This window comes from Delphinus delphis, chromosome 12 (genome assembly GCF_949987515.2).
Source record: "Delphinus delphis chromosome 12, mDelDel1.2, whole genome shotgun sequence".
NCBI lineage: Eukaryota > Metazoa > Chordata > Mammalia > Artiodactyla > Delphinidae > Delphinus > Delphinus delphis.
This window is the reverse complement of record NC_082694.2, coordinates 59,377,247-59,404,782: the sequence shown is the minus strand read 5'-3', so window position 1 is coordinate 59,404,782 and position 27,536 is coordinate 59,377,247. Positions and strand designations below refer to the sequence as shown.

Here is a 27,536-nt window from a genome sequence, read left to right as displayed (position 1 = left end):
TTGCCAAGACATCCATCCTGGAGCTATAACTGCCCAAAGGGGCACCATTTTCTAATTCACATGAAGGGATATACTGAATAGCAGTGACTTTGGCTAGAGTGATTGATGTCACACACACTTGCCTCAAAACCTTCAATGGCTTCCCATTTTACTCAAAGCAAAGCCGAAGTCCTTATAATGGCCTTTTTGGCCATGGCACGTGACTTGGCTCAGTCCAGTTCAAGACGCTGACAAACCTCACAGCTGGCGCTTGAAAGACAGAATTGTGGCACTTGAAAGAAGCACTTCAGGTAGGTAAGGTGTATTTGAACATGTGATGACTGATATATACAGAACAGATGTTTTTGCTTTCCTTGACCTTTCCTGGTGGTAGCAGGGGTGAACTTCTGAGGTGCCAAATACTTGTGAGAACGTATGTCTGCCCCGTTGAGAATGTCTGTAGAATTCAATTCCATTATTTAAAATAGTTTTTCTACTGACCAGCCCCAGCCTGAAGCTTGACACAATAACTAGACTAGCTATTCTATAACTATCCTAAGACAACTTTCTCAACTGTGCTTTAATTTTCAAAGGTTATTTTAAAATCCCATTCTTTGAACTATTCTAAAGATTATATATTCCAAAGTATCCTTTTAAAAACTTGGTTTTATGTGCTTACGATTTTTTCTATAATAAATAATTTTAATGTTTATATCTGACCCCTTTGACAGAAAACAGATCAATGGATTCCTAAGGATCAGGGAGGAGTGTGTTGCAAAGGGCATGTGGGAGTTTTGAAGAGCTGTTTATGGCGATGATTGCATTTGTCAAATTTTAGGTTGAGTTTTACTGAACGTAAATTACACTTCAATGAACATGACTTTTAAAACTTAAAGAAAAACAAAAACAAACAAAATCCTTATAATGGCCTATAACATCCTATACAGTATAGTCTCTTGAATCTAACTGCCTATTTGGTTGATCTGGTTGGAAAATAGATAATTCATCAACTAGACAGATGGAGTATAGCCAGATCTCATTTGGAGACCTTCAAACTACAATGCCTAAGAAATACTTAAAATAATTTTCATCACCTTCACCATTTCCAATATTTACTTTCCTAGTAATACTGATTACAATAACAATATTATACTCAATTCACAGTGCCACGTGGACGTTAAAATTAACTCCAGATTTCAAAGCACCACCCCCATCCCTGGCCTAACAAAAGGTGTTATTTGCCATCATGCCTTTAGAAAAGGTTACAAAGAAGGGGCTTTAAAACAAGAGGAAGATAACTTGGCCAGAATTACTTGACATTTTCCCCCTTTGTCTTAGTCATCTGTTAGATCAGGAATTGATACTGTTTTCACATTTGAATATTCAAAGAGTATAATGACCTGGATGAATGCCTTGATTCACTGAAGATACAAAAGTCATCGCCATCATCCCAAATTCTACTTGAGGCCTTTCTATTGCCACCAATGCCACCGCCACCGCTGCCACCCCCATGAGATTTACTAGCATGACTTCTGCCTCCTCTTCCTCCTCTGGAAGAACCCTTTCCACCTCCTTTCCCTGGCTTGCCTTTTCTTCTTACTGAAGAACTCATTTTCACCTGCAAGAGAAAAAAGTAATACAGACATTATAAAAATCAGACAAGTATAATAATCCTTTGTTTGTCAAGTTATGGAAATAGCCTATTTTAAAGAAAAAAAGGAAAATGCATACTTTAAAAGGGCCAGTTTAGGACAAGCATGGATAAACTGCTTCACAAAAGATTTACAAGCATATCCCCCTCAGGATTAATATTTAGTGAGCGTCTCTGACACAGACTTCTTAACCAGGATGTGCATCAGAAACACATGGAGAAGTTTCAAATCATACATAGGGTGTGTAGGGTCCAATGCTACGTTCTGATCTGGTTAGGTCTTGCATAGGGTTTAAAAAACTCTAGTTGAGAAGAGATGTTTTCATGTATTTAATACATAATTTGATAAGTAAAATTTATATTTACATATACACTTGCAGAAGCACAGCCCTAGCTCAGAGACTTTGCCTGGGGGAAATTTGAAAGTAATAACTGTAGAGTTTTGTATGCGATCAAAGTTAAGATGTTATCAGCTTAAAATACAACTAAAAGATGTTTTATGTCAGTCTCATGGTAAAAAGCAAAAATGCAAAACAAAACAAAACAAATTACACAGCAAAAATCTATAGTAGATACATAAAAGATAATGAGGAAGGAATCAAAGCATACCACTACAGAAAATCATCAAATCACAAAGGAAGACAGCAAGAGAGAAAGAAACAAAGGATCTATAAAACACCCAGGAAACAACAATCAAAATGGCAATAGTAGGGCTTCCCTGGTGGCGCAGTGGTTGAGAGTCCGCCTGCCGATGCAGGGGACACGGGTTCGTGCCCCGGTCCGGGGGGATCCCACATGCCGCGGAGCGGCTGGGCCCGTGAGCTGTGGCCACTGAGCCTGCGCGTCCGGAGGCTGTGCTCCGCAACGGGAGAGGCCACAACAGTGAGAGGCCCGCGTACCACAAAAAAAAAAAAAAAAAAAAAAAAATGGCAATAGTAAGCCCTTACCTATTAATAATTACTTCAAATGTAAATGGACTAAATTCTCCTATCAAAATACACAGAGTAGCCGAATGGATAAAAAAACAACACTCGGGACTTCCCTGGTGGCGCAGTGGTTAAGAATCCACCTGCCAATGCAGGGGACACAGGTTCGAGCCCTGGTCTGGGAAGATTCCATGTGCCGCGGAACAACTAAGCCCATGTGCCACAACTACTGAGTCTGTGCTCTAGAGCTCGCAAGCCACAACTACTGAGCCCATATGCTACAACTACTGAAGCCCTTGTGTCTAGAGCCTGTGCTACGTGACAAGAGAAGCCACTGCTATGAGAAGCCAACACACCACAACGAAGAGTAGACCCCGCTCACCACAACTTGAGAAAGCCTGCATGCAGCAACAAAGACCCAATGCAGCCAAAAATAAATTTTAAAAAGTTAAAAAAAAAAGACTCAACTACATGCTGCCTACAACAGAATCACTTCAGCTTTAAAGACACACATAGACTGAAACTGAAGGTATGTAAAAGACAGTAAATGCACATGGAAACCAAAAGACAGCAGGCGGGCTTCCCTGGTGGCGCAGTGGTTGAGAGTCTGCCTGCCGATGCAGGGGACGCGGGTTCATGCCCTGGTCCGGGAGGATCCCACGTGCCGTGGAGCAGCTGGGCCCATGAGCCATGGCCACTGAGCCTGCGCGTCCGGAGCCTGTGCTCCGCAGCAGGAGGGACCACAGCAGTGAGAGGCCCGCGTACCGCAAAAAAAAAAAAAAAAAAAAAAAAGACAGCAGGGGTAGCTGTACTTAGACAAAATAGCTTTTAAGTCAAATACTGTAACAAGAGACAAAGAAGATCATCATATGACGATCAAGGGGTCAATTCATCAAGAGAATCTAACAATTGTAAGTATTTATGCTCCCAACATCAGAGCACCTAAATATATAAAGCAAATATTAACATAATTGAAGAGAGAAATAGACGGCAACACAAAAATAATAAGGGACTTTAATACCACACTTTCAACAATGGTCAGATCATCCAGAAAGAAAAATCAGTAAAGAAATATTGGACTTGAACTATAATTTAAGCCAAATGGACCTAACAGGCATACACAGAACATTCCATTCAAAGCAGGAGACTACATTTTCTTCTCAAATGCACATGGAATATTCTCCAGGATAGATCATATCTTAGGCTATAAAACAAGTCTTGACAAACTTAAGAAGACTGAAATCAGATCAAGCATCTTTTCTAACCACAATGGTATGAAACTAGAAATCAATAACAGAAGGAAAACTGGAAAACTCATAAATATGTGGACATTAAATAACATGATTCTGAACAACCAATGGGTCAAAGACAAAATCAAGAGGGAAATTTTAAAATATCTTTAAACAATTGAAAGTGGAAACACAACATACCAAAACTTATGGGATGCAGCAAAAGGAGTTTTAAGAGGACAGTTTAGAGCAATAAATGCCTACATTACGAAAAAGAAAAGATATCAAATAAACAATCTAAATTTACACCTCAAGGAACCAGAAAAAAGAAGAACAAACTAAGCCCAAACTAAGCCAAACTAACTACACCCAAACTAAGTCCAAAGTTAGTATTATGCATAATAGGAGCACCAGGATAGTGGGGAGAGAGAGAGAGAAAAGAGCAGAAAAAATATTAAAAGAAATAACAGCAGAAGACTTCTCAAATTTATTGAAAGACAATAACCTACACAGCCAGGAAGCTCTAAGGAGTCCAAGTAGGATACACCCATAGATCCCTAAACAGACACAGTATGTAAAAATGCTGAAAGTTAAAGACAAGGAGAAATCTTGAAAGCATTTAGAGAAAAACAACTTGACACTTCCAGATATAAACCCAGTAAGATTAACAGTTGACTTTCTGGCAGAAACGATGGAGGCCAGAAGGCAGTGACATAATACATTCAAAGGACTTAAAGAAAAGAACTATCAACCAATAATCCTATATCCAGAAAAGCTATCTTTCAAGAATGAAGGTGAAATTAAAAGTTTCTCAGATAAAAGCAGAGAATTTGTCGACAGCAGACCTGATTTACAAAAATATACTAAAGGAAGCTCTTCAAGCTAAAGCAAGTGACCCTAGATGATAATTTGAATCCACACAAAAAACAAGGAGCACCAATTGTGTAATATGTACACCAATATGTACACCAATTGTGTAATTACAAAAAAACCCCAAAAAACAGAAACCCCCTCCCCTCAAAACCAACAAAACAGTGTAAATGTATATTTTTCTCCTTTCTTCACATAACCGAGTTAAAAAGCAATTGTATAAAATAGTATGTACATAATGTAGTATTGGACCTGTGATGTACAGAAATGTAATATATTTGCCAATAACGAACAAAGCAGATCAGTGGGAGCATAGTTGTACTGGGTTAAGAAAATGATTACAGATGGTAAAGTAATAACTGTAACAATGTACAGCTGGGGAAGCAACCTAAGTGTCCACTGACAGATGATCGGATAAAGAAGATATGGTAATATATACACAATGGAATATTACTCAGCCATAAAAAAGAATGAAATAATGCCATTAGCAACAACATGGATGGACCTAGAGATTATCATACTAAGTGAAGTAAGTCAGACAGAGAAAGACAAGGATCATACGATATTGCTTTATAAGGAATCTAAAAAAAAATGATACAAATGAACTTATTTACAAAACAGAAATGGACTCACAGACATAAAAAATAAACTTATGGTTACCAAAGGGGGAAAGGGGGAGGGGTAAATTAGAAGTTTTGGATTAAAATATACACACTACTATATATAAAATAGATAAGCAATAAGGACCTATTGTATAGCACAGGGAACTATACTCAGTACCTTATAATAACCTATAATGGAAAAGAATCTAAAAAAGAATATAAATACACACACACACACACACACACACACACACACACACACGTATAACTAAATCACTTTGCTGTACACCTGAAACTAACACATTTTAAATCAACTACATTTCAATTAAAAAAAAGAAAAGAATGTACAGTTGCATTTGTAATATTAATAGATGTAATACGTATAACAATAATACTGCAAAAAGGAGGGGAAAGGAATACAGCTGTATGAGAGTAACATTTCAATACACTACTAAAATTGAGCTAGTATAAATGTGAAGCTGATTCTGATATGTCAAGATGTACAAGATAAACCTTTGGGCAGTCACTAAAAAAAACAAAAACTCAAAAAAATATCGTGAAAAAAATCATTAAAGAAATTAAAATACTGAATTATAAAATGTTCATTTAATGATAATGCAAAAGAAAGCAGTAAAGTAGGAACAGAGAAACAAAATAGACAAGAGACATATAGACAACAAAAAGTAGAAGGGTAAAGGTAAATTCCACTATACCAATAACATTAAATGTGAAAGGATTGAACAATTCAATCAAAAGACAAATTATCAGACTGTATAAAAACAAGAATCAACTATATGCTATCACTTTAAATTCAAAGATACAAATAAATGAAAAGTAAAAGGATGGAAAAAGACAAATCATGCAAACAGCAACCACAAGAAAGTTGGAGTGACTACGCTAATATCAGACGAAATAGAATTTAAAGCAAAAAATGTTCTTAGAGGGCTTCCCTGGTGGCGCAGTGGTTGAGAGTCTGCCTGCCAATGCAGGGGACATGGGTTCATGCCCCGGTCCGGGAAAATCTCACATGCCACGGAGCGGCTGGGCCTGTGAGCCATGACCGCTGAGCCTGCGCGTCCGGAGCCTGTGCTCCGCAACGGGAGAGGCCACAACAGTGAGAGGCCCGCGTACCGCGAAAAAAAAAAAAATGTTGTTAGAGATAAAAAACATTTCATAATGATAAGCGAGTTAATCCATGAGGAAGATATTAACAATTACAACTATATTGCACCTAATAACACAGCACCAGAATACATAAAGCAACAACTGACAGAAATAAACAGAGAGGACTTCCGTGGTGGCGCAGTGGGTAAGAATCCACCTGCCAATGTAGGGGACACAGGTTTGAGCCCTGGCCTAGGAAGATCCCACATGCCATGGAGCAACTAAGCCCGTGCACAACAACTACTGAGCCTCCATGCCACAACTATTGAAGCCTGTGTGTCCTAGAGCCCACGCAGTGCAACTACTGAGCCCATGCACAGCAACTACTGAAGCCCGCAAGCTCTAGGGCCTGCATGCTGCAAGTACTGAAGCCCATGCACCTAGAGCCCGTGCTCTGCAACAAGAGAAGCCACCGCAATGAGAAGCCCAGGCACTGCAATGAAGAGTAACCCCTGCTCACTGCGACTAGAGAAAGCCTGCATGCAGCAACGAAGACCCAGTGCAGCCAAAAAAAAAAAAGAAATGGACAGAGAAATAGACAATGCATAGCAGTAGGAAACTTCAATACCCACTTTCAACAATGGTAAAGAACAACTACTGTAAGTCCCCTGCATACGAACGAGTTCTGTTCTGAGAGCTCATTCGTAAGTCCAATTTGTTCCTAAGTCCAACAAAGTTAGCCTAGGTACCCAACTAACACAATCAGCTATATACTGCTGCTTTTACGCTTGCTTCTGGACATCCTGGGCTTGAAATAAAGATACTGTACTACTGTACTCTATACAGTACTGTACTGTAAAGTACACAAAAGCACTACTTGTAGAGGATGCACACGTGACGATGTTTGCCAGACACATGAGCTAACTTACGTGATTGGACATGCAAACACATGTTCACATCTTTGAAACTTCACAACTTGAAGGTTCGTACGTAGGGGACTTACTGTAGACAGAAGATCAATAAAGAAACAGAAGACTTGAAACACAGTATAAACCAACTAGACCTAAGAGACATCTATAGAACACTCTACCCAATAAAAATATACATTTTCCTTATGTGTATAAGGAAACTTTTCCAGGACAGACTATATGTTAGGCTATAAAAAAAAAACCTCAATAAATTTTAAAAGACAGAAATGATACAAAGTATGTTTTGCAACCACAGTGGAATGAAATCTGAAATCAAAAGCAGGGAAATATCTGGAAAATTCACAAACATGTAGAAATTAAACTAGGTCTCTTGATAGTCCTTTCTTCAAAATCCTTCATAATTATTCATATTTATTGTTTCTTTTATGTTTATCTTCCCGCCTCCCCAAAAGCTCTCTGAAGGCAAGGATTATGTCTATTTTGACTACCAATGTACCTCTAACACAGTGTCTGGCATATAGAAGAAATTCAATATGTATTTGAAGAATGGCTGAAGGTTGAATAAATGACTGATGTGAGAATGGAGATTCATTCATTTATTTATTCATTCCACAAATATTTATTAAGCACTTATTATGTGCCAAGTCCTAGGGATATAACAGCAAAGACAACAAAAATTCCTGCCTCATGAAGCTTATCTTCTACAGAGTAAGACAGACAATAACGAAATACATAATATCAGTTAAGTGCTACGAAGAAAATAAAAAACTCTGAGAGTGCTATTTTAGATAGAGCGGTTGAGTTAGAGCGGTCATCTTTCTGAGGTCATATTGAGCAGACACCTGAACATTCAGAAAATGAGTCATGAAATATTTGTGAAAAGTACATTGTAAGCAGAAGCAATAGTAGGTGAAAAGGGGCCAAGTCCAGAACATCTTCAATGCACTGGGCTGGATGAAGAGTAAGGAGTCTGGTGGGTCTGCAATATAGTGAGCAAACGAGATGAGGTCAGAAAGTAGATGGCCATGTAGGTCCTGGGAAGAACTTTGAATTTTATTCTAAATATAATAGAAAGTCACTAGAGAGCAGAAGCAAAAGCTTGGTACGACTGACTTAGGTTTTAAAACAATTACTCTAAAAAGGGAACCCTCCTACACTGTTGGTGGGAATGTAAATTGGTAGAGCCACTATGGAAAACAGCATGGAGGTTCCTTAAAAAACTAAACATAGAGCTACCATATGATCCCGCAATTCCACTCCTGGGCATATATCCATAGAAAAACATGGTTAGAAAGGATACAGGCACCCCAATGTTCACTGCAGCACTGTTTACAATAGCCAAGACATGAAAGCAACTTAAATGTCTATCGACAGATGAATGGATAAAGAAGATGTGGTACACATAATGGAATATTACTCAGCCATTAAAAAGAATGAAATAATGTAGGGGACTCCCCTGGTGGTCCAGTGGTTAAGACTCCGTGCTCCTAACACAGGGGGCCTGAGTTCGATCCCTGGTCAGGGAACTAGATCCTGCATGCTGCAACTAAGAGCCCACATGTCACAGCTAAAGATCCCACATGCCGCAACTAAAGATCTCACATGCTGCAACGAAGATCCCATGTGCTACAACTAAGATCCAGCGCAGCAAAATAAATAAATAAATAAATATTTAAAAATAAAGAAAGAATGAATGAAATAATGCCATTTGCAGCAACATGGATGGACCTGGAGATTATCATACTAAGTGAAGTAAGTCAGACAGAGAAAGACAAATATATGATATGGCTTATATGCGGAATCTTAAAAAAAAAAGATACAAATGAACTTATTTACAAGATAGAAACAGACTCACAGACTTAGAGAACATTGCAGACTTAGAGAACAAACTTACGGTTACCATGAGGGAAGGGTGGGGGGGAGGGATAGACTGGGAGCTTGGGATTGACATATACAGACTGCTATATTTAAAATAGATAACCAGGGACTTCCCGGCGGTCCAGTGGTTGAGACTTCACCTTCCAATGCAGGGGGTGTGGGTTCAATCCCTGGTTGGGGAGCTAAGATCTCACATGCCTCGCAGCCAAAAAACCAAAACATAAAACAGAAGCGATATTGTAACAAATTCAATAAAGACTTTAAAAATGGTCCGTATCAATAAAATCTTTAAAAAATAAAATAAGATAAAATAGGTAACCAACAAGGACTTACTGTATAGCACAGAGAACTCTGCTCAATATCCTGTAATAACCTAAATGGGAAAAGAATTTGAAAAAGAATAGATACATGCATATATATATATATATATATATATATATAACTGAATCACTTTGCTGTACACCTGAAACTAACACAACATCAAATATATTTGTCAATCAAATATACTCCAATAGAAAATAAAAATTTTTTAAAACTTCAGATTAAAATTATCTAGAAAAAAAGTAAAAAAAAAAAAATTACTCTAGCTGTTTTGTGAAGAATAAAGTCTTTAGGGAGGTGAGGAGAATCAGGCCAGTTAGAAACTACTGCAGTTGTTCAGTCTGGAGATAAAAAACAAAACAAACAAAAAAACCACAGTGAGATGGACTAGGGTGGGAGCAAGTGGAGCTGAAAAGTGGCCATAGATTCTCAATGTATTTTAACAGTAGATCAATTAGATGCAAGGTATGAGAAAGAAGTGTCTAGAATTACTGTAAGATTTTAGGGCCTAGATTAACTAGGTGAATAGGGGTCCTGTGCTCAGCCATGTGATCAAAATGGGAATAGTGGGGAGGAAAAGATACAGGGAGTGTCACAAGTTCAGAATGAATGTTACATTTGAGATGTCTTCTAGATATTCAAATGGAGATATGTAGAAGGTATTAATAGTTGGAAATACAAGTCTGCATTGAGGGGAAAGGTAAGATTTTTCATTTACTTCTCTAAAACTCCTATAAGTTAAATATTATTTTCTATATTTTATAGCGGAGGAAACTAGAGAACAGATAAATTACATGACTTGCCTAATGTCACCAACTATAGAAGCAAAGTCTGGAGCCAGGGTTTGAAACAATCCATTCAACTCCAAAGATGAAATTCTTTCCCCCATATTTCCCTCTTACCCCCCAAACATGTACTTTGTATCTTCAATTCAAAACTTAGTGTTGGGACTTCCCTGGTGGTCCAGTGATTAAGAATCCACCTTCCAGTGCAGGGCATGTGGGTTCAATCCCTGATCAGGGAACTAAGATCCCACATGCCACAGGGCAACTAAGCCCACGTGCCACAACTACTGACCCCGCGCACTGCAACGAAATATCCCGCGTGCCACAACTAAGACCCGACGCAGCTAAATAAATAAATAAATAAAACAAGAAAACAAAACAAAAAAACAAAATTTACTGTTAAGCCAGCCGCCCCCCCCCCCGATTTATGCCTGGGTCTTAATTTGTAAAGGTGACTGAGTGCTGACACAGAGAGATCAATACCACTGAAAGAAAAGTTTAATGTTACTTACAACTCCCCTAGAAAGGAGAGGCATGCCATGCCACGGTGGGCCACAGGGGGAAGCACCAGTGTCAGGAGGAGGCAGAAAGGAACAAGAGTAAGGCGTAGGCTGTAGCCTTTCTTGGGTTTTCCACGGGAAAGGTGAGGCAGGGCAGGGTAATCAGTTTAGGATTGGCTAGTTTGAGTAATTCCCACAGACGCTGAGGCATAGGGTACCTGGCCCCAGACTGATTTAGGGCAGGGGAACTACTAGCTTGGTGGTTAGACAAAGGAGGTGGTTGGAAGTAAGGATGCAGGACTGGTTGTTTTGCATATGAAAGGCGTGTTCACAGGTTAATTGTTAATTAGCTAGCCCTGGGAATGGCAGTTTCTTCCCGGCCAGGTAGGCCCACAAGACGCCAAAATCTGGGAAGATTCCAACAATCTTTGTTCACCGTGGACACAGGAACCTAAGTTTGGCTGGAAGAGTATCCTTTGTTTAATATCCAAGTTTGGCTCCCAGGAACAGAATCACCAAGCTGGGCGCTGAAAACTGACCACAAACCATTCCCCTCCCAGGCAAATCTCTGACTCACCCAATATATCCAGCTCCTTGCAGATACCCAGATCTGGTACCTTTCTTCCAGCATACATCGCAGCAAATCCTCTCCCCAGATAGCCACCCAGTGGAGATGGAGACAGAGACAGGAAACGAAACCTGAGCCCCCCCAGTCCCACCCTTTATCCGGCTCCGAGCCTGAATTCAGCTCCCCCCGCCTCCAGCCTGAGCGTGGACAGCCTCAGCTGCCGACCCCCGCCAGGCCCGGTCTCAGGGCCTGGGATCCTAATGCTCCAGACTCACCGGCCCCTGCCAGACAGGCTGTATCCCACCGGGCCGGGAGGCGCCTCAGACCCTGACCACTCCGGGATAGGGAGTTGGTAGAAGGGTCCGCACACTGACTACTGGGGCGACGCGCAGACCACGCACACGGAAATACATCCCTCATACGCGGCAGGGGAGGCCGCCCCGGGCTCGCAGCGCTGCTTCCCGTGGCATCTGTTAGGACGCGGCGCCCACCGGGATCTCACCTGGAGCGGCTCCGCAGCGGCCCAGCTGCAGCGGCCCAGCCCTGGCGCCTTCTGATTCGCTCAACCTCGGGCCTTTGCCTATTCGCTTCCGGGTGAGAGGTGCCTGGTCGCCCTAGCAACCAAGTCGCAGTCTGCGCTGAGCTACTGTTTCCTTCCCTCCAGGCCACAGAGCTGGCGGCCCAGGGGGAATCGCAGAGTCCAGAAAATCTCTCCAGCACCCCTTTGTCAAGTGAGTGTCCCATCCTCCCAACGCCCCTTTAAGGAGAGCTCGCACTGAGCCGGAGCTCGGCCCCTGGCAACTCCGGTACAGGTGTGACATATTTCCTGAGCGTGGTGGGATGGGGGCGCGGAGAACCCGTGCTGTGGGAATCTGGAGACCTGGATTCTAGCTCTCATTCGGCCGTCGATTCGCTGTTGTGACACCTTAGGGAAGTGCCAACGTCTCTGGTTTCAGTTTCCTCTCTGTTGCCAGTCTCGATCTCTTTGGTTCCCTCCCTCTAGCTCTAACAGTCCAAAGTTTCGGATGTGGAACCATTTAAGGGCAATTGAAATAGTTCGGTTTCTTGTATGATCACGTTTAGTAAGCCTTTAGCGAATGCTTCCCAAGTGCCACTCAATCACTAAACTTTCAGTTCCTACCAGTAAGTACTAAGCACTGAGCTGGACACTAGGGTGGGAAAAGAGATTTAACTAATCCGTGATCCTGACCCTGAGGAGTGGAGTGTGAGAAGGGACTCCGGCACAAAAGCGTTATTTTAATAGGGCCCTAAGTACTACATTAGGGATAGACCTCCTGGGGGCTCCTGGAGGAGTCTGGGGGTGAGGGGAGATATGAAAGGCCTTGTCAGGTGATATCTGTTTTCCTTTATGCCTCTTTCCGGGAAAAATTTTCAACCTTGTGTTCCAGTTCACTAATTTACTTTTCAACGGTATTCATTCTGCTATTCAGCCCTTCTAAAGAGGTTTATTTCAACAATTACATTATTCATTTCCTAGATTGCTAATTATTTTTTCATAAGCATCTGCTCCTGTCTCAAGGCTGCTATACCCTCCCTTTCTCTCTGATGATGTTTAAGTCTTCTGCCTATTGTGTTATTAACTCTGTTTCCTCAGAGGGGATGAGCTTCCAGCCTTTCTCAACTGGCACTCATTAATTTTTCAATTAAAAAGATCAGTTCTCTTGTCCCATCCACAGAGATTCTGATTCAGCAGTGTGGAAGGGCGTAGGAACTTGTAAAGCATCCCAGATGATTCTAATGGATGGCCACACTTTGAGTAACATTCTAGTAGACTATTGTCCTAGAAGTTACAGTTTACTTATCTTCACATATGTTTTCTTCAGTATTAGCAAAAATTAGTTTCTAATGTTTTAGTCCACTAAATGTCCCAGGGCCCTGAGGCATCGATTCCACCCCTCCCCCACCCCCCAGGCCTGCGGTTGTCTTTGTCCCTTTTTCACCTGGTCTCCATTCCAGTCTCATTCTGTTTGGACCCCACTCCCTCCCCCACCCCTTCTCACTTACTGTCTTTCTTTATTTTCTATTTCCTTCCACTGCCAAATCAGAGATTGCTCACTCTACCTTACCTCTGTGGGACAATCAATAGATGATATACCCAAGAGAAATAAAAACATATGTCCACACAAAAAATTATACATGAATGTTCATAGCATTATTCATAACAGCCAAAACTGGAAACAACCCAACTGGCCATCAACTGATGAACAGATAAACAAAATGCGTTATTTTTGTAGCATGGACTATTCGGCAATAAAAAGTGGTGAAATACTGATACATGCTACAACATGGATGAACCTTGAAGCTAAGTAAAAGAAGCTAATCACAAACGACCACATATTGTATGATTCCATTTCTATGAACTATCTAGAATACACCAGTACATAGAGACAGAGAGTAGATTAGTGGTTGACAGGGGTTGGGTGAGTTTTAGGGTAATGGAGAGTAACTGCTAATATGTACAGGATTTCTTTTGGGGGTGATTAAAATATTGAAAAATTAGATTGTGGTGACAGTTACACAACTCTGAGTATGCTAAAAAATGAATTTTGTATACTTTTAAAGGGTAACTTTGGTGGTATGTGAATTATATATTAATAAAGCTGTTATAATAAACAAGTAAAAATTGATCATCTAGACAAAATCATTTATTTCCCCAGGACCCTACACTAGACTATGGAAATGCCATGTAATCATGATATGCTTGTGATCATATGAAGTGAGTCTATTTGGTTAGCTCTTAAAGCAAATATGTTATAGGTCTTATGATGTAAAAATATTTAAGCTTATGTGACTTTTCTGAAATCTTTTAAAACAGCTCCAGAAGTATTTAAGATAAACTTTATATTTCCAAATGGAGACAAGTATGGTAAGCATACATTTCAATTACTTTTTTCTATACAGACTAAAATTAAGTAGATTAAGGGTACAAAACTGAGACTGTTACACTTTATAAAACTACTACTGAGATATTAACTCCATTAAATAAAATAACATAGAAATACTAATGGAGGAACAGATTTTAAATCTAAACTCTAATGTTAAGTATAGACAGTGTGCCTTGGAAAGCTATGGGAGGGCCATAGCCATATGTCAATCTTCTGGGCCCTTGAGTGTCAATGATTACAAGACCTTGGTCCACAGAGCTCCTCATCTCTGGTCTCATCAGTTTCAGTGCTAGGAAGCCAAAGAGACCCATAGGGGATGCAGTTCTGATTAAGCCTGAACATAAATATTTTATTACTTTGTCAAACAGGGTTCCCTTTTATAATCTTCAGTATTTCTCTCTTGTTTAGATGGGGATTGTACAAGAACATCTTCTGGAATATTTGAGAGAAATGGCATAGGTATTCATACCACTCCTAATGGGATTGTCTACACAGGAAGCTGGAAAGATGACAAGGTATTATTGTTGTTTTGAGCATTGACAGTGGATAAGTAACTCTATTGGTTAAATGATTCCAGGCATTTCACCATTAATCAAAAAACACATATGAGTAGACCATGCAATAAAAATAAAAAATGATTATATTTAACATATATGAACATAAGAATAGTATTAAACTCATGCAGAGAGCTAATTATCATCATTATCATCTTTCTTATTTCCTATTCATTGAGCAAAGTGAACTCATTACATAGTTTTCTCATTGAATCCTCATAGCAGCCTCATGAGTCAGATACCATTAATGTTCCAATTTTACAATTGAGGGAAATCAGGCTCAGATTTCTTGCCCAGCTAGTAAGTGATGAAACAGAAATGTGTTCTCAGGTCTGCCTGAATACAAATTTTTGTTCTTAACAACTTCTTTGTGCCATTTCTGGGCTAACTAAACTGGTTGTCCTTTAAGCTTTTTGATATAGTCAAGGTATCTTGAGGACTCCTGTTATTATCATCATGGACCCCCAAGATGTTCAAGTGCCCCAGATCAGAAACATTGACTTGGTGAGCTTCACAGAAAGATACATACAAAGGACTGTGATAAAATGTTATCTTATTTTTGTGAAAATAAAGGATGATACAATGATAGATTAAATAATAACAAAGTAGATGATAGACATATGTGTACATTTTTGAAATGTTCTAGGGAACTGAAGATTAGTTACTGAGGTAATTTCCTTTGTTACAAACAGATGAATGGTTTTGGAAGACTTGAGCATTTTTCAGGAGCAGTATATGAAGGAAACTTTAAGGACAATATGTTTCATGGACTGGGGACTTATACATTCCCAACTGGGGCAAAGTACACTGGAAATTTCAATGAAAATAGGTAAGTTTAAAATAAAATGTCATTGTAGTTCTAAAAGAGTCTTTTCAGGCACATTCGCTTAAAAACTTAGTTAATGCTAAATTTCTTTTGTAATGTATTTAGTCAAAATATATTTATAATATATTTTGGAAAATTTGGGTTATATGTTGGGGAAAAAAATGTTATAAGAGAGGCTAAGGCCATCATGAGCCTCCAAAAGAAAATATCGTTCTTGGTGATAATCTATTAGACTTTTCATTTATTTCCTCTTGGCTTCTGTTCCTATAGAACTTTTTGCAGTCATATTGGAAATGGAAAGCTTGTTGCAATTATTGAGAATATTTAGGCCAAAAATTATTTTCACTTGAAATATCTTGATAAACTTTTTTTTTTGGTTTTAAATTTTATTTTTTCTTCCAGTTTGAGATGTAATTGGCATACACTGCTGTCTAAATTCAAGGTATACAGCATAATGATTCGACTTACATACATCATGAAGTGATTACCACAATAAATCTAGTGAACATTCATCATCTCACATTGACACAAAGTAAAAGAAAAAAATATTTTTCCTTGTGATGAGAACTAAGGATTTTCTCTCTTAACAACTTTTACATATAACATACAGCAGTGTTAATTATATTTATCATGTTGTACATCACATCCCTAGTACTTTATTTATCTTGTAACTGGAAGTTTGTACCTTTTGACCACCTTCCTCCAAATCCCTACCCCTACCCTCCACCATGTATCTTCCCAAGCTTAATCCTCACACCAAATACCATGCCGTGTCATCCAGAGGTTTATGGTTCATTTATAACTACCCCTTTATTATTTCCAGAATTGAAAATGCAACCTAATTGTTATGAAGTGGTTGATACATATTGAGGAGGGTAGAAAGTGTTCACCTATTCTGATGCCAAGTCTGTGATGACAACATGTAAACTTTTCCCACTGATGTTAATAAAGGGAGAAAACTCTAACCCATGGGATAAAGGTCTGTTTGGTTATGTGAAGTGCATTTTCACCACTCTGAAGAGTCCAGAAAACACCAGCATAGAGCACAGCACCTCAAACATAGTTGAAGGTCAATAAACATTGGTTGAATAAATGAATGAACTAATTAAGCCAGATAACCAATATAAACTTTTCACTTTTTTGACTGTTTTGGTCTAAACTAAGCATATGTAATCCTAAAATCTTAGACACCAAAATTTGTATAATGACAATATTTGTTTGGAATAGTAATTTCTTTTTTTGTTTGTAGGATGTGAAAGCAGGATGTCAGGTTTTAGAACAAAATTTGATAATGGAAAGATATAATTCTTCAGACATAGTATATAATATACTGGACAATCATATCTGGACCATAAATTTTTGGTCTTGGTTAATGAACACACTTATTTTTTACTATTGCAGGGTGGAAGGTGAAGGACAATACACTGATATCCACGGACTAGAATGGTGCGGTAACTTTCATTTCACAGCTGCTCCAGGCCTGAGGCTAAAGCTCCACATGTAGATATTCTGCATTGAAGTTTTAATGTGGTAATTGCAGCTTTTAGTTGTAAGGAAAACAGCTAAATGTCATCTGCAGTAACTTCATACACTACCTATATATTGTAATTTTGCCAATAAAGCCATCACTCATTTATGGTTTTTTGAACTTTCTTTTGATCATCTTATAATTAGTTTAAAATAAATTATGTAGGGACTGCCCTGGCGGTCCAGTGGTTAAGACTCCATGCTTCCACTGCAGGGGGCACAGGTTCAATACCTGGTCCGGGAACTAAGATCCTGCATGCCACATGGTGTGGCCAAAAAAGGTGGGGGGGAAAAAAAGAAAGAAAAGAAATTAACGTGATTCAATTGAGAGTTTGCTCATTTTAAGAAAAACTATGCAGATCTTGACAAAGTCAATTTCCCATCCTGTGCCTGAGTTTTGTCATCTTTAAAAAGTATATCTGGGCTTCCCTAGTAGTGCAGTGGTTAAGAATCCACCTGCCAACGCAAGGAACAAGGGTTTGAGCCCTGGTCTGGGAAAATCCCACATGCCGCGGAGCAGCTAAGCTCGTGCACCCCAACTACTGAGCCTGTGCTCTACAGCCCGTGAGCCACAACTACTGAAGCCCGCGCGCCTAGAGCCCGTGCTCCGCAGCAAGAGAAGCCACTGCGATGAGAAGCCCGTGCACCGCAACGAAGAGTAACCCCCGCTCCCTCAACTAGAGAAAGCCCACGCGCAGCAATGAAGACCTAACGCAGCCAAAAATAAAATAAATGTATATATATATATAAAAAGTAGGGCTTCCCTGGTGGCGCAGTGGTTGAGAGTCCGCCTGCCGATGCAGGGCACACGGGTTCGTGCCCCGGTCAAGGAAGATCCCACATGCCGCGGAGCAGCTAGGCCCGTGAACCATGGCCGCTGAGCCTGCTCATCCGGAGCCTGTGCTCCGCAACGAGAGAGGCCACAACAGTGAGAGGCCCGCGTACCGAGAAAAAAAAAAAAAAAAAAAAAAGTATATCTGTGTGTTAAAGGAAACTATCAAGAAAATGAAAGAACAATCCACAGAATAGGAGAAAACATTTGCAAATCATATATCTGGCAAAGGTTTAGTTTTCAGTATACAGAACTCATATATAAATATATATAAATACAAAGACAACCCAGTTTAAATATGGACAAAGGATTTGCATAGACATTTCTTCAGAGAAGATATACAAATGTCTGATAAGCAAACAAAAGATGTTCAACATTATTACTCTTTAGGGAAATACAAATTAAACCCACAATAAGATACCACTTCCCAGGACTTCCCTGGTGGCGTAGTGGTTAAGACTCCGTGCTCCGAATGCAGGGGGCTTGGGTTCGATCCCTGGTCAGAGAACTAGATCCCATGTGCATGCTGCAACTAAGAGTTCACATGGCACAACAAAGGAGCCTGCCTACCACAACTAAGGAGCCCATGTGCCACAACTAAGGAGCCTGCCTGCCACAACTAAGACCTGGCACAACCAAATAAATAAATATTAAAAAAAAATACCACTTCCTAATCTCTAGGATGACTATATTTAAAAAGACATAATAACAGAGATTGGCAAGGATGTGGAGAAACTGGAAACCCCAAATATTTCTGGTGGGAATGAAAAATGTACAGCCGCTGAGGAAAACAGATTTCTCAAAAAGTTGACATAGGACTTCCCTGGTGGCGCAGTGGTTAAGAATCCGCCTGCCAATGCAGCGGACACAGGTTCAAGCCCTGGTCCGGGAAGATCCCACATGCCATGGAGCAACAAAGCCCGGGCACCACAACTACTGAGCCTGCGCTCTAGAGCCCACGAGCCACAACTACTGAAGCCCGCGTGCCACAACTACTGAAGCCTGCGTGCCGAGAGCCCGTGCTCTGCAACAAGAGAAGCCACCACGATGTGAAGCCCACACGCTGCAACAAAGAGTAGCCCCCACTCACCGCAACCAGAGAAAGCCCGTGTGCAGCAACAAAGACCCAACGCAGCAATAATAAAATATAAAATGAATAAATAAATCTTTAAAGAAAAAAAAAATTGACATATAATTACCATATGTCCCAGCAATTCCTAAGTATGCATCCAAGAAAATTGACTTGTATACAAATGTTTATAACAGCACTATTCATACCAGCCCAATACTGAAAACCCAGATGTCCATCGACTGATGAATGGATAAATAAAATGTGATATATCTGTACAATGGAATGTTATTCAGCCATAAAAAGGAATGAAGTATTGACACATGCTCTAACATAAATCAACCTTGAAAACATTGTACTAAGTGAAGGAAGCCAGTCACAAAAGGCCACATATTACACGGCCTTTTCTGTGAAATGTCCGGAATAGGCAAATCCATAGAGACAGGAAGTAGATCAGTGGTTGCCAGGGAGGAGGAGTTCAGAGGCATGGGACTTCTCTTTGGGGTGATGCAAACGTTCTAGAATTAGTGGTTGCACAACTTGTGAACATGAAAAACCTCTGCATTGTTCATATTAAAAGGGCAAATTTTATGTATGTTATGTGTAGGGGAGCAAAATTTGCCACCCCAAAATATGTCTCTCTGGCATGAGGATTAATTTAGGGAGATTATTTTTAAGAAACAGAAGACTCCTGAAGTCCTTCTTTTTACCTCCCCCCTGAGCTGCCTAAAGAGTTTAGATAAAGGACCTCTTCCCAGAATAGAGGTATCTGCAAACAATTTAGGCTAGGTGTGGCCGGGGAAGCTGAGCAGGGCCTAGAGATCAGAGTCCACTCTGTAGCATTGTCTCTGTAGGGCCCAACAAACAATTGTTTACCAAGCGTTTGCATTTGCGTTTCCATCTCCACTTGAACTGCCCTCCTTTGAAGTCCCAAACCACTACCCTCAACATCCTCTTTTGTCTTTAGCTGATATGGTTTTTAAGGGAGGGCTTTGGCCATTTTAGTGAGCTGTTCAGTTTTCCTGATTCCCTCCCACATTATTAAACTTTTGTTTGATTTTCTCCTGTTAATCTGTCTCATGTCAAATTCATTGTAATTCTTAGACCAGCCAGAAGAATCTAGAAGCGTAGAGGAAAATTTCTCTCTGACATAGGTGAGTTATACCTCAATTTTTAAAAAGTATATCAGTGTGTGCTCATATATTCTATGCCTAAAAAGCTTCTTTACCTTTTAGATAACATAATTTTGAAATTACCAAAGCAGTACATGACAGCCACATATTAAAATTACAATAAAGACCCTAGTGTTTTTACTGAAACTATTTCTCCAAAACTGACCCCCCGCAAGATGGTGCATGTAATAGATAACTTCCATATTATATAATATTTCTTCCCTCAAAATCTTGTGAAAATTTGTATTTCTTAATATATCATTGCTAAGTCCTTTTTTATTTTTTGTTGTACTACTATAAATTTGGGTTGAGATGTCTTTTAAAATGTTGAGATTAAAATAGTATTTTTTATAGCTTCTCATGATAATAACTTTGTATTTAATTTCAAAAGACCCTATTTATAAGTGTTCAAAGATACATTTTAACAATTAGACATTTTGGATATGTTGCTTAGTATTAACTGGTATGGCTTTAGAATTAAATACTTTTATGGTACTGGAATTTATAAGGAGATAAATACTGGGCAAGTTAAGGTAAGGTGAGAGGATGTTTTCAGAGACCAGGACATATAATGCAAATTCAAAACTTCTGGAAAATATAGAAATATCTGCTTTACTGAAAACTAAATTTTCCTCAATATTTTTCTTCAAATTATTTAAGGTAGCAAGATATATACTTTGCTTTTAAACTATTTAACTTTTATTGACATATAAGTAACTTTTCAATGCTCAAGTCTCCAGTTTTCTAAGATACTAAAGTCATTCCTCTTAAACAGTTTTCTTTCTTTTACTCCTTGAAACTAAATGCAGTTCAGTTATTTGATTAGTTGATGCTAGAATTTGACCTGGAGCTTATATAATTAGACGAGACACTAGTTTTCCTCATTTAAAAGCCTAGTTAGCATATGACAGTCTCGTTTCCGGGGAAGTCAAACCTCTACTGCTTCTTTTTGTAACATTTAAGTTAATTCAGAATCCAGATAAGCCTTGATCTGAGGACGATATAACCACAGCAAGCAACATGGGGTAAGTATGTGCTCTTATGTACTTTGAGAGGCATTGAGAGGGCAAATATTTTCATAAGAGAAGAAATCCCATAAATCCTTACTAATTTAGATTCAATATATGCTAACTTTTATTTAAGGAAGTCATTTAAAGAAATTACTTTTTATTCAAAGTTAAAACAATTTGTAAAATATTCATTCATTTTCTTGCTTAATTTTTGTATGATGTCATAATCTGTCTTTAAAGGTTGTTAACGAATGAAACATTTAGACTGAAGAGTTTTGCCTATTTACATATTTAGTTGAAGCTGAATTACAATTTGAGAGTAATCTTAAAGAAAGGACGACTGAATGCTTGTTTTACATGGCAGATAAATCCAATATGTGTATGCCTCTCCGGGATTAAGAATAAAGAATGGAAAAGATTAGGAATGGAAGGAGGTTAATTTATGACTTTTGTAACACAGAAAAGGGATAGAGGATTCTATCAGAGTTTACTCCTCTATGTACAGAAAAATACGTGCTAATTAGTTACATAGGAACATTAGTGAGAATTCTAAATCCTCTGCAGGGGTTTTGGGAGCATGATGAGAAGAATTAGGTTTCACTTGAAAGCTTTCTATTCTTAAGTGAGAATAGGAATCCACTATAATTAGTATTTTATATGCTGAAACAATAGTATTCTGAAAAATATAGAAGTTTGCCTTTGTATAACCCTTTTGTCCTTTTTATAGCTCCTTTTAATATAAAATTATATTTGTTGCAAATGGTATAGCCATTTAACTAAAGGCACTTCTGAAGGATTTAGCATAAACAATCAGAAGTTCATACTAAAGAAATAACTTTTTTGACACACGTTTCTTCTAGTTTCCATGAATTTAATTAATATCTATGTTTTTGCTAATATCATGGGCTCTGAAATGCAATCTAAACCAGCTTGAAACCTCAGAGACTTTTGAAAGGAAGATGATCATACTGTTGTTAATTTTTAATATAAATATAAAGGTTAATAGATAAGTGCCTTGTACAAATTTCACATACATTTGATTGATTTGATTGGGGACAGAGTTGATGACACTCCTGGATTCTCTTTATTCCCCTCTTTCCTCTCTTTCTCTCTCTTCCTCTTCCTCCCTCTGCTTTTCTTTAATGACTGGAGCTCACCTTTTTGAGGGTCAAGGGTCACTCTAAGAATTTTTAGAAACCAGCCCAACCTCTCTGCAAAAAAATGTAAAATTACACCAAATTTTGCATATCATTTCAGGAGATTTACAGATGGTCTGACTGTGGACCCCAGGTTAAGGAATTTGATTTTGAATGTTAGGACTGGAGCATAGGTTGCTCAATATTTTTCTTAGCTTTTGAGTTTTTATTAAATGTAAGAATCTTTTAAATTAATAATCCCTGCTAATCTTCTCTCAGAGACAATGTCGAAGATGCTGACTCTCCCACTGACCAGCTCCCAACACACACACACACACACACACACACACACACGCAACTTACATGAGTGAAACACAGTTTAACCGATATCCATAGTTTTGACAATCACATTTCTGCTGTTTGTCTCCAGTGACTTGATTAATCACTTCTGCTTTCAAGAGTGCCAGGAATCACCTTGGGAATCACGGAAGAAAAAAATCCTCATTACTTTATTTCATGTATTGCTCTCAGTGCCCCACATAACATGAACTAAACCATAACTTGCAAAATATTACACAGGACACTGTTCTGATTCATAGGTTCATGATTATTTTGTTGTCAGCTCCTGCCCTTATTGAGAAAAGAGAGATTATTGGGTATGAACACCTATTTAAATCTGCCTCAATAATCAGAAAAATAAAAAGACAAAGTGGCAGCTGATTAGATGCTCAAATTTGTCCATTGGAGGAAATCTCTAGACTGTATCCCCTGAGAATGAGGAAGTAGCTATTTAGGATTTGGGGGAGGGGGGTGTTATTTATCTGAAAGCTATTTGAGAACACAATGCCCTTATATGAGTCTATGCCAGCCCTTTCCATTTTGCAGGGGGCTATGCTGGCATGGTTTTAGTGAGCGATGAAGAGGCAAATATTAGAAAATTCTTATGCTCTTTAGAAAGCCACCTCCTTCTCTTAAATTTTCACTGGATTCCTTATGGAGTGTGTGTGTGTGGGGGGGGAAGGGTGAGTAGAGATGGTGCATAAGGGTGGGTAAAGGGATAACTAAGGAGAAGTGAAAGAACCTTACCTTGTAAAATACCCTGCAACCTGCTATTTACCATAACACCTGAGCAAAGGATGAACAATGGGATAGAAGTGATGGTTGCCTTTCTTTCCTGAGATGCTTTTCAATATTCTTTCCCCATCTCCTAGCAGGGTCAGTCAGTGTACCCCCAATTGATGTCTCAGGAAAATAAATGTTAAGGCTCTGCTAAAATTTTAGAACCAATAAATCCATTATTACAGCATATTCAGCCTTCTTTTAGTTTTCCAGTTTATGTAACTGTAGAGTAATTTTAAAAATTCTTTTATGGATAGATTTTCTACTTCTGGATCAGGGAATTACAGTCCGACTCTTTTTCCTGGGCAAAGCATACATTTAGCTCATGTAGTAACCTCTGAAATATTGCTTCTATCTGTGCCCTCCTTTCCTTTCTAATGGTCGCTTCCCTAATTCAGGCCATCATTACATTTTACCTGGATTATTAAAGGTGCCCACTCCCAGCCTCTCTGCAGCTGGTCTTTCCTCTACACTCACAAGAGTCATCTTCTGACTGAAGACATGTGGTCTGGTTATTCCCTTGCTTAAAATCTTTCAGTGACTCCTTATTCTCTCCACTTTGGAGCAGGCTCCCAAGAAGATATTCACCACCCTTTATCTGTCTCTAATCCACCTGTCTAGCTTTACCTTCTACTCTATCCTTGATGCTGCCTGGGATCCCTAAATCCACTGATGCATTGTAACTGTCTACCTCTGATCCTTTGCTGAGCTCCCCACCCCCCCTTTGGTTTTTTTTGTTGTTGTTGTTTGTTTGTTTTACCATTTCTACATACTGTTCAGAGCCCAGCTCAAATCCTATCTTCTTCATGACATTTTCTCTAATCCCCACAAGTGGAACTCATCTTTCCTCCTCTGAAAGTTTTAGGCACTTTATACTTTTCTTATTGCATTTTTTCTCAATCCATCATATGCTGTAGTTATTTGTGTGTCTCATCTTTCCTACTAGACTGTAAGCTCCTGGAAGCCAGAACAACGTCATCTTTATATTTCCTCCCAGGACCCGGCACAATGCCTTTTACATGGTATGTGCTTAATAAATGTCTGCTGAGTACAGATGAACTCTGCTTTTCCTATAATCCACAAAAAAACTAAAAACTTAATTTTAGCCAAAATTCCCTCTTTCTTCCCCAATAGAGTGGCCCCATTTTCCAAGTTCCTATCTGAGGAGCTCAAATGAGTGTATAATATCTAAAATATGGGTGATGCAAGAGAGAAAAGGTAAAAACAAAGACTGGAGGGCTACACTAGAGGCTTTTGAAGAGTAGAAAATCTACTGTTGATATGTAGAAAGCACACGTAGGATCAAGGGAAGTGTAAGAACACTTCTAAGAATTAAAAATGGTTCTTTGTTCAAGACAACTTCCTAGAGGACCAGCATATCATTAAGGTTGGGCTCATTTGTATATGTTGGAAAAACCAAAATAATAGTGGCTTACATAAGCTAGAAGGTTATTTCTTTCTTTCATTTTAAAAAAAAAACTCTGTAGCCAATCTAGAGCTATTCAAGCAGTTCCTTGGTGTGAGAGACCAAGGTTCCTTCTACCTTGCTCTTCTGCCATCCTTGGTGTCTCACCTCTTGGTCCAAGAAGGTTGCTAGGACTCCACCTATCTCACTGGTGTTCAGCCAGCAGGAAGGAGGAAAGGGAAGAAAAAGATGTGTTTCCTCTTTTAAGGAAACTTCCCAAAAGTCACTCACACTATTTCTACTTGTAACTCGTGGGTAGAATCTATCTCCATGGTTACACCTACCTGTGAAGGAGAAGGGGGAATATAGTTTTTTAACTGGGTTACTATAAGAAACAGGGAAAATGGATATTGGGTGGCAACTGGCAGTGACTGACAGAGTCAGTAAGGCTATCCATTGATTCTCATATTCCTTTAGGACAAAGAACAGCATTTGCACAAAAAAGAATGTTTTAAGACAAATTTTCTGTAAAGTTAAGGGGAAAAAAAGAGCAAGCCAAGCTGGGAATAAACACAGATTCACTTAGGATAAAGGACAGGGACGTGACAAAATGACAAAGGTGACTGAGTAAGCCTTTGGTCCCCCCACTGTCCACTCCTGCATCTGGCCCCTGACCCTCAGCTTTCATCTCCCTTAATCCTCACTTCTGCACTGTGAGGTGCCTATTATTACTACTGTGCCTATTATATAGATCAAGAAACTGAAAGTCCAGAGATTCAGAGACTTGGCCAAACTGCCCAAGAGGCTTCAGATAATGAAAAAATAAATAAAACACACAGCTGGCTTGGAAACCGCTGTACTGCTCACAAAACCATATAATTCATAGAGTGTTCTCCAAAAGGATTTGTACTTACTTTTGATTGTGAATCATCTCAATTAGCCCCTACAGAAAAACCTCTTATAAACCTACTTCACTTGTCACTTGATGTAGGTGATTTCATTTAATGTGGGATACTTAGGAAAACCTCTAGATTTTTGGCTTTCATTATTTTCAGGTCAGATGAACTGCTTTGAATTCTTCTGATTCAGCAAAGCCCCCTAAGCCATGTTAGAGTATTCCAGCTATGCTTCTAAATACATAAGAATTTATTTCTATTAGTCACCCCAAAGATACAAATCATTGTGCCTACTCAGCACCAAGTGACTTAAAAACTAAAAGACTAAGAGAAACAAGAACTTTTACATTTTACATTATGTATTTTAACTATTAGAAATTTTAAACCATCAATTGCATATATAATAAAAACTTTTAGTTATGAAATTATAGGAAAAAAAGTATGGTATACATTACAAGGTACCTGTCATTATCAATGGCATTTTATTTTTTATAGAACCTCTAAAGAAATCAGGAAAGCTTCACAAAACATGGTGTGATGTCTACAGGTGGAAACAGGCCATGAGGTGAGTGAAAATTGCAAAGAACTTATTACTAGTAAGAATACATAAACTGAGAGCCTACTTTAAAACAATGTACTTGTACTTTACTTAGTTTAAACCAGTACTTGTACTTGATTCTTTTTTTTTAACATCTTTATTGGAGTATAATTGCTTTACAATGGTGTGTTAGTTTCTGCTTTATAACTGTACTTCATTCTTGAAGTACAAATATTACAAATTGTTTTGAAGAATTTTATAACCCTTCTTTGTTTAAAAACAAAAACAAATGGACATACTGTGGGATTCCTTTATTAGTTATAGTCAGAGCTAACAGCCACCTAATAAACCAGCCATGTTACATCAAACTTTTACCGCATTTATGTTTACTCACAGTATTGAGACAATAATGACCATGTTTTGAGTTCTATTTTTAGATGTCTCTGGGGATTGCAAAAAAACCTTTAAATGAGTAAATGAAAACATTTACTTCACATTCAACTAATATTTACTGAGTTCCTACTTATACTAGGCTTTGCGACATAATAACTATGTGCGATTTGTAAGTCTTACCCTCGTTTTACAGTTGAAGTAGGTTTATGAAGATTAAGTAAGGTTCCAGGCTCACAAAACTAAATAAGTCACGGAGCTGGAATTTGAAGCTAGATGTTTAATGCACTTAAGAGAAAAGTCCCATAGTTCAAAGCAATATTTTTAAATTTCAAATCTAAAAAGTGCACATTATAAAACAAACACTTGTTCAAGACAGAAGAGTGTAAGTAAAATGTTTAAGCCCATCCCTCCCCTACCCCATCCCTCTTTTCAAGCATAACCACTGTTAGTAGTTTGGTATAAACCCTTCCATATCTTTCCTTTTGTCCAATATGCTTTTCATTACATCACACTTCCTGCCTACTTAAAAACATCAATGAATAGAGGAGGTTGAATTTACCATATATCCGTACTAGTATAAATATCTATCTTTAAATAATAACTGAAAAGCTCATTCAGCTAACATTAGGCATCTAACTATCGAGACTCAAAGAATAGAATTCACTCTTTCTTTCCTAGGGACTCATAATCTAGTGCAGTGGTTCTTAATTTGGTTTTAAGAGAGTAAATATGGACTCTTTTGAGACTCTGATGTGAGCTCTGAACCTTCTCCCCAGAAGAAAATAAATCTGTATAAAATTCTGGCTATAAT

At 38.7% G+C, this 27,536-nt stretch overlaps 2 protein-coding genes across 6 annotated transcripts in view; one reads left to right on the top strand and one right to left on the bottom strand.

The window, feature by feature from the left end:
- DHX57 (DExH-box helicase 57) overlaps positions 1-11,950 on the bottom strand; it is a 57,195-nt gene extending 45,245 nt beyond the window's left edge. For 2 of the 5 annotated variants that reach the window (XM_060026771.1, XM_060026773.1), the window contains exons 1-2: positions 11,618-11,681; positions 1,380-1,597 (exon numbers count right to left, since the gene is read on the bottom strand). In XM_060026771.1, the coding sequence (XP_059882754.1) occupies positions 1,380-1,591 (212 nt within the window). In that variant the 5' untranslated portion in view covers positions 1,592-1,597; positions 11,618-11,681. Of the gene's footprint in view, positions 1-1,379; positions 1,600-11,617; positions 11,682-11,844 lie in introns of those variants that run through there. The other 3 variants (XM_060026772.1, XM_060026775.1, XM_060026776.1) reach the window with 3 other exon arrangements.
- Positions 11,137-17,264, top strand: MORN2 (MORN repeat containing 2). The gene is made up of 6 exons (XM_060027543.1): positions 11,137-11,158; positions 11,942-12,073; positions 14,179-14,229; positions 14,657-14,763; positions 15,495-15,631; positions 17,030-17,264. Exons 1-6 carry the CDS (start codon positions 11,137-11,139, stop codon positions 17,130-17,132), a joined length of 552 nt encoding a protein of 183 aa, XP_059883526.1. The 3' UTR covers positions 17,133-17,264.
- Positions 17,265-27,536: the final 10,272 nt, after the last annotated feature.

Excerpts from the sequence above, each read along its gene's own strand:
- MORN2 (XM_060027543.1), top strand. The coding sequence starts at position 11,137 with ATGGCAGTTTCTTCCCGGCCAG. Across the intron at positions 11,159-11,941 it reads GGCAGTTTCTTCCCGGCCAG|AGGTGCCTGGTCGCCCTAGC; the intron begins GTAGGCCCACAA and ends CTTCCGGGTGAG. Across the intron at positions 14,764-15,494 it reads GAAGCTGGAAAGATGACAAG|ATGAATGGTTTTGGAAGACT; the intron begins GTATTATTGTTG and ends TGTTACAAACAG.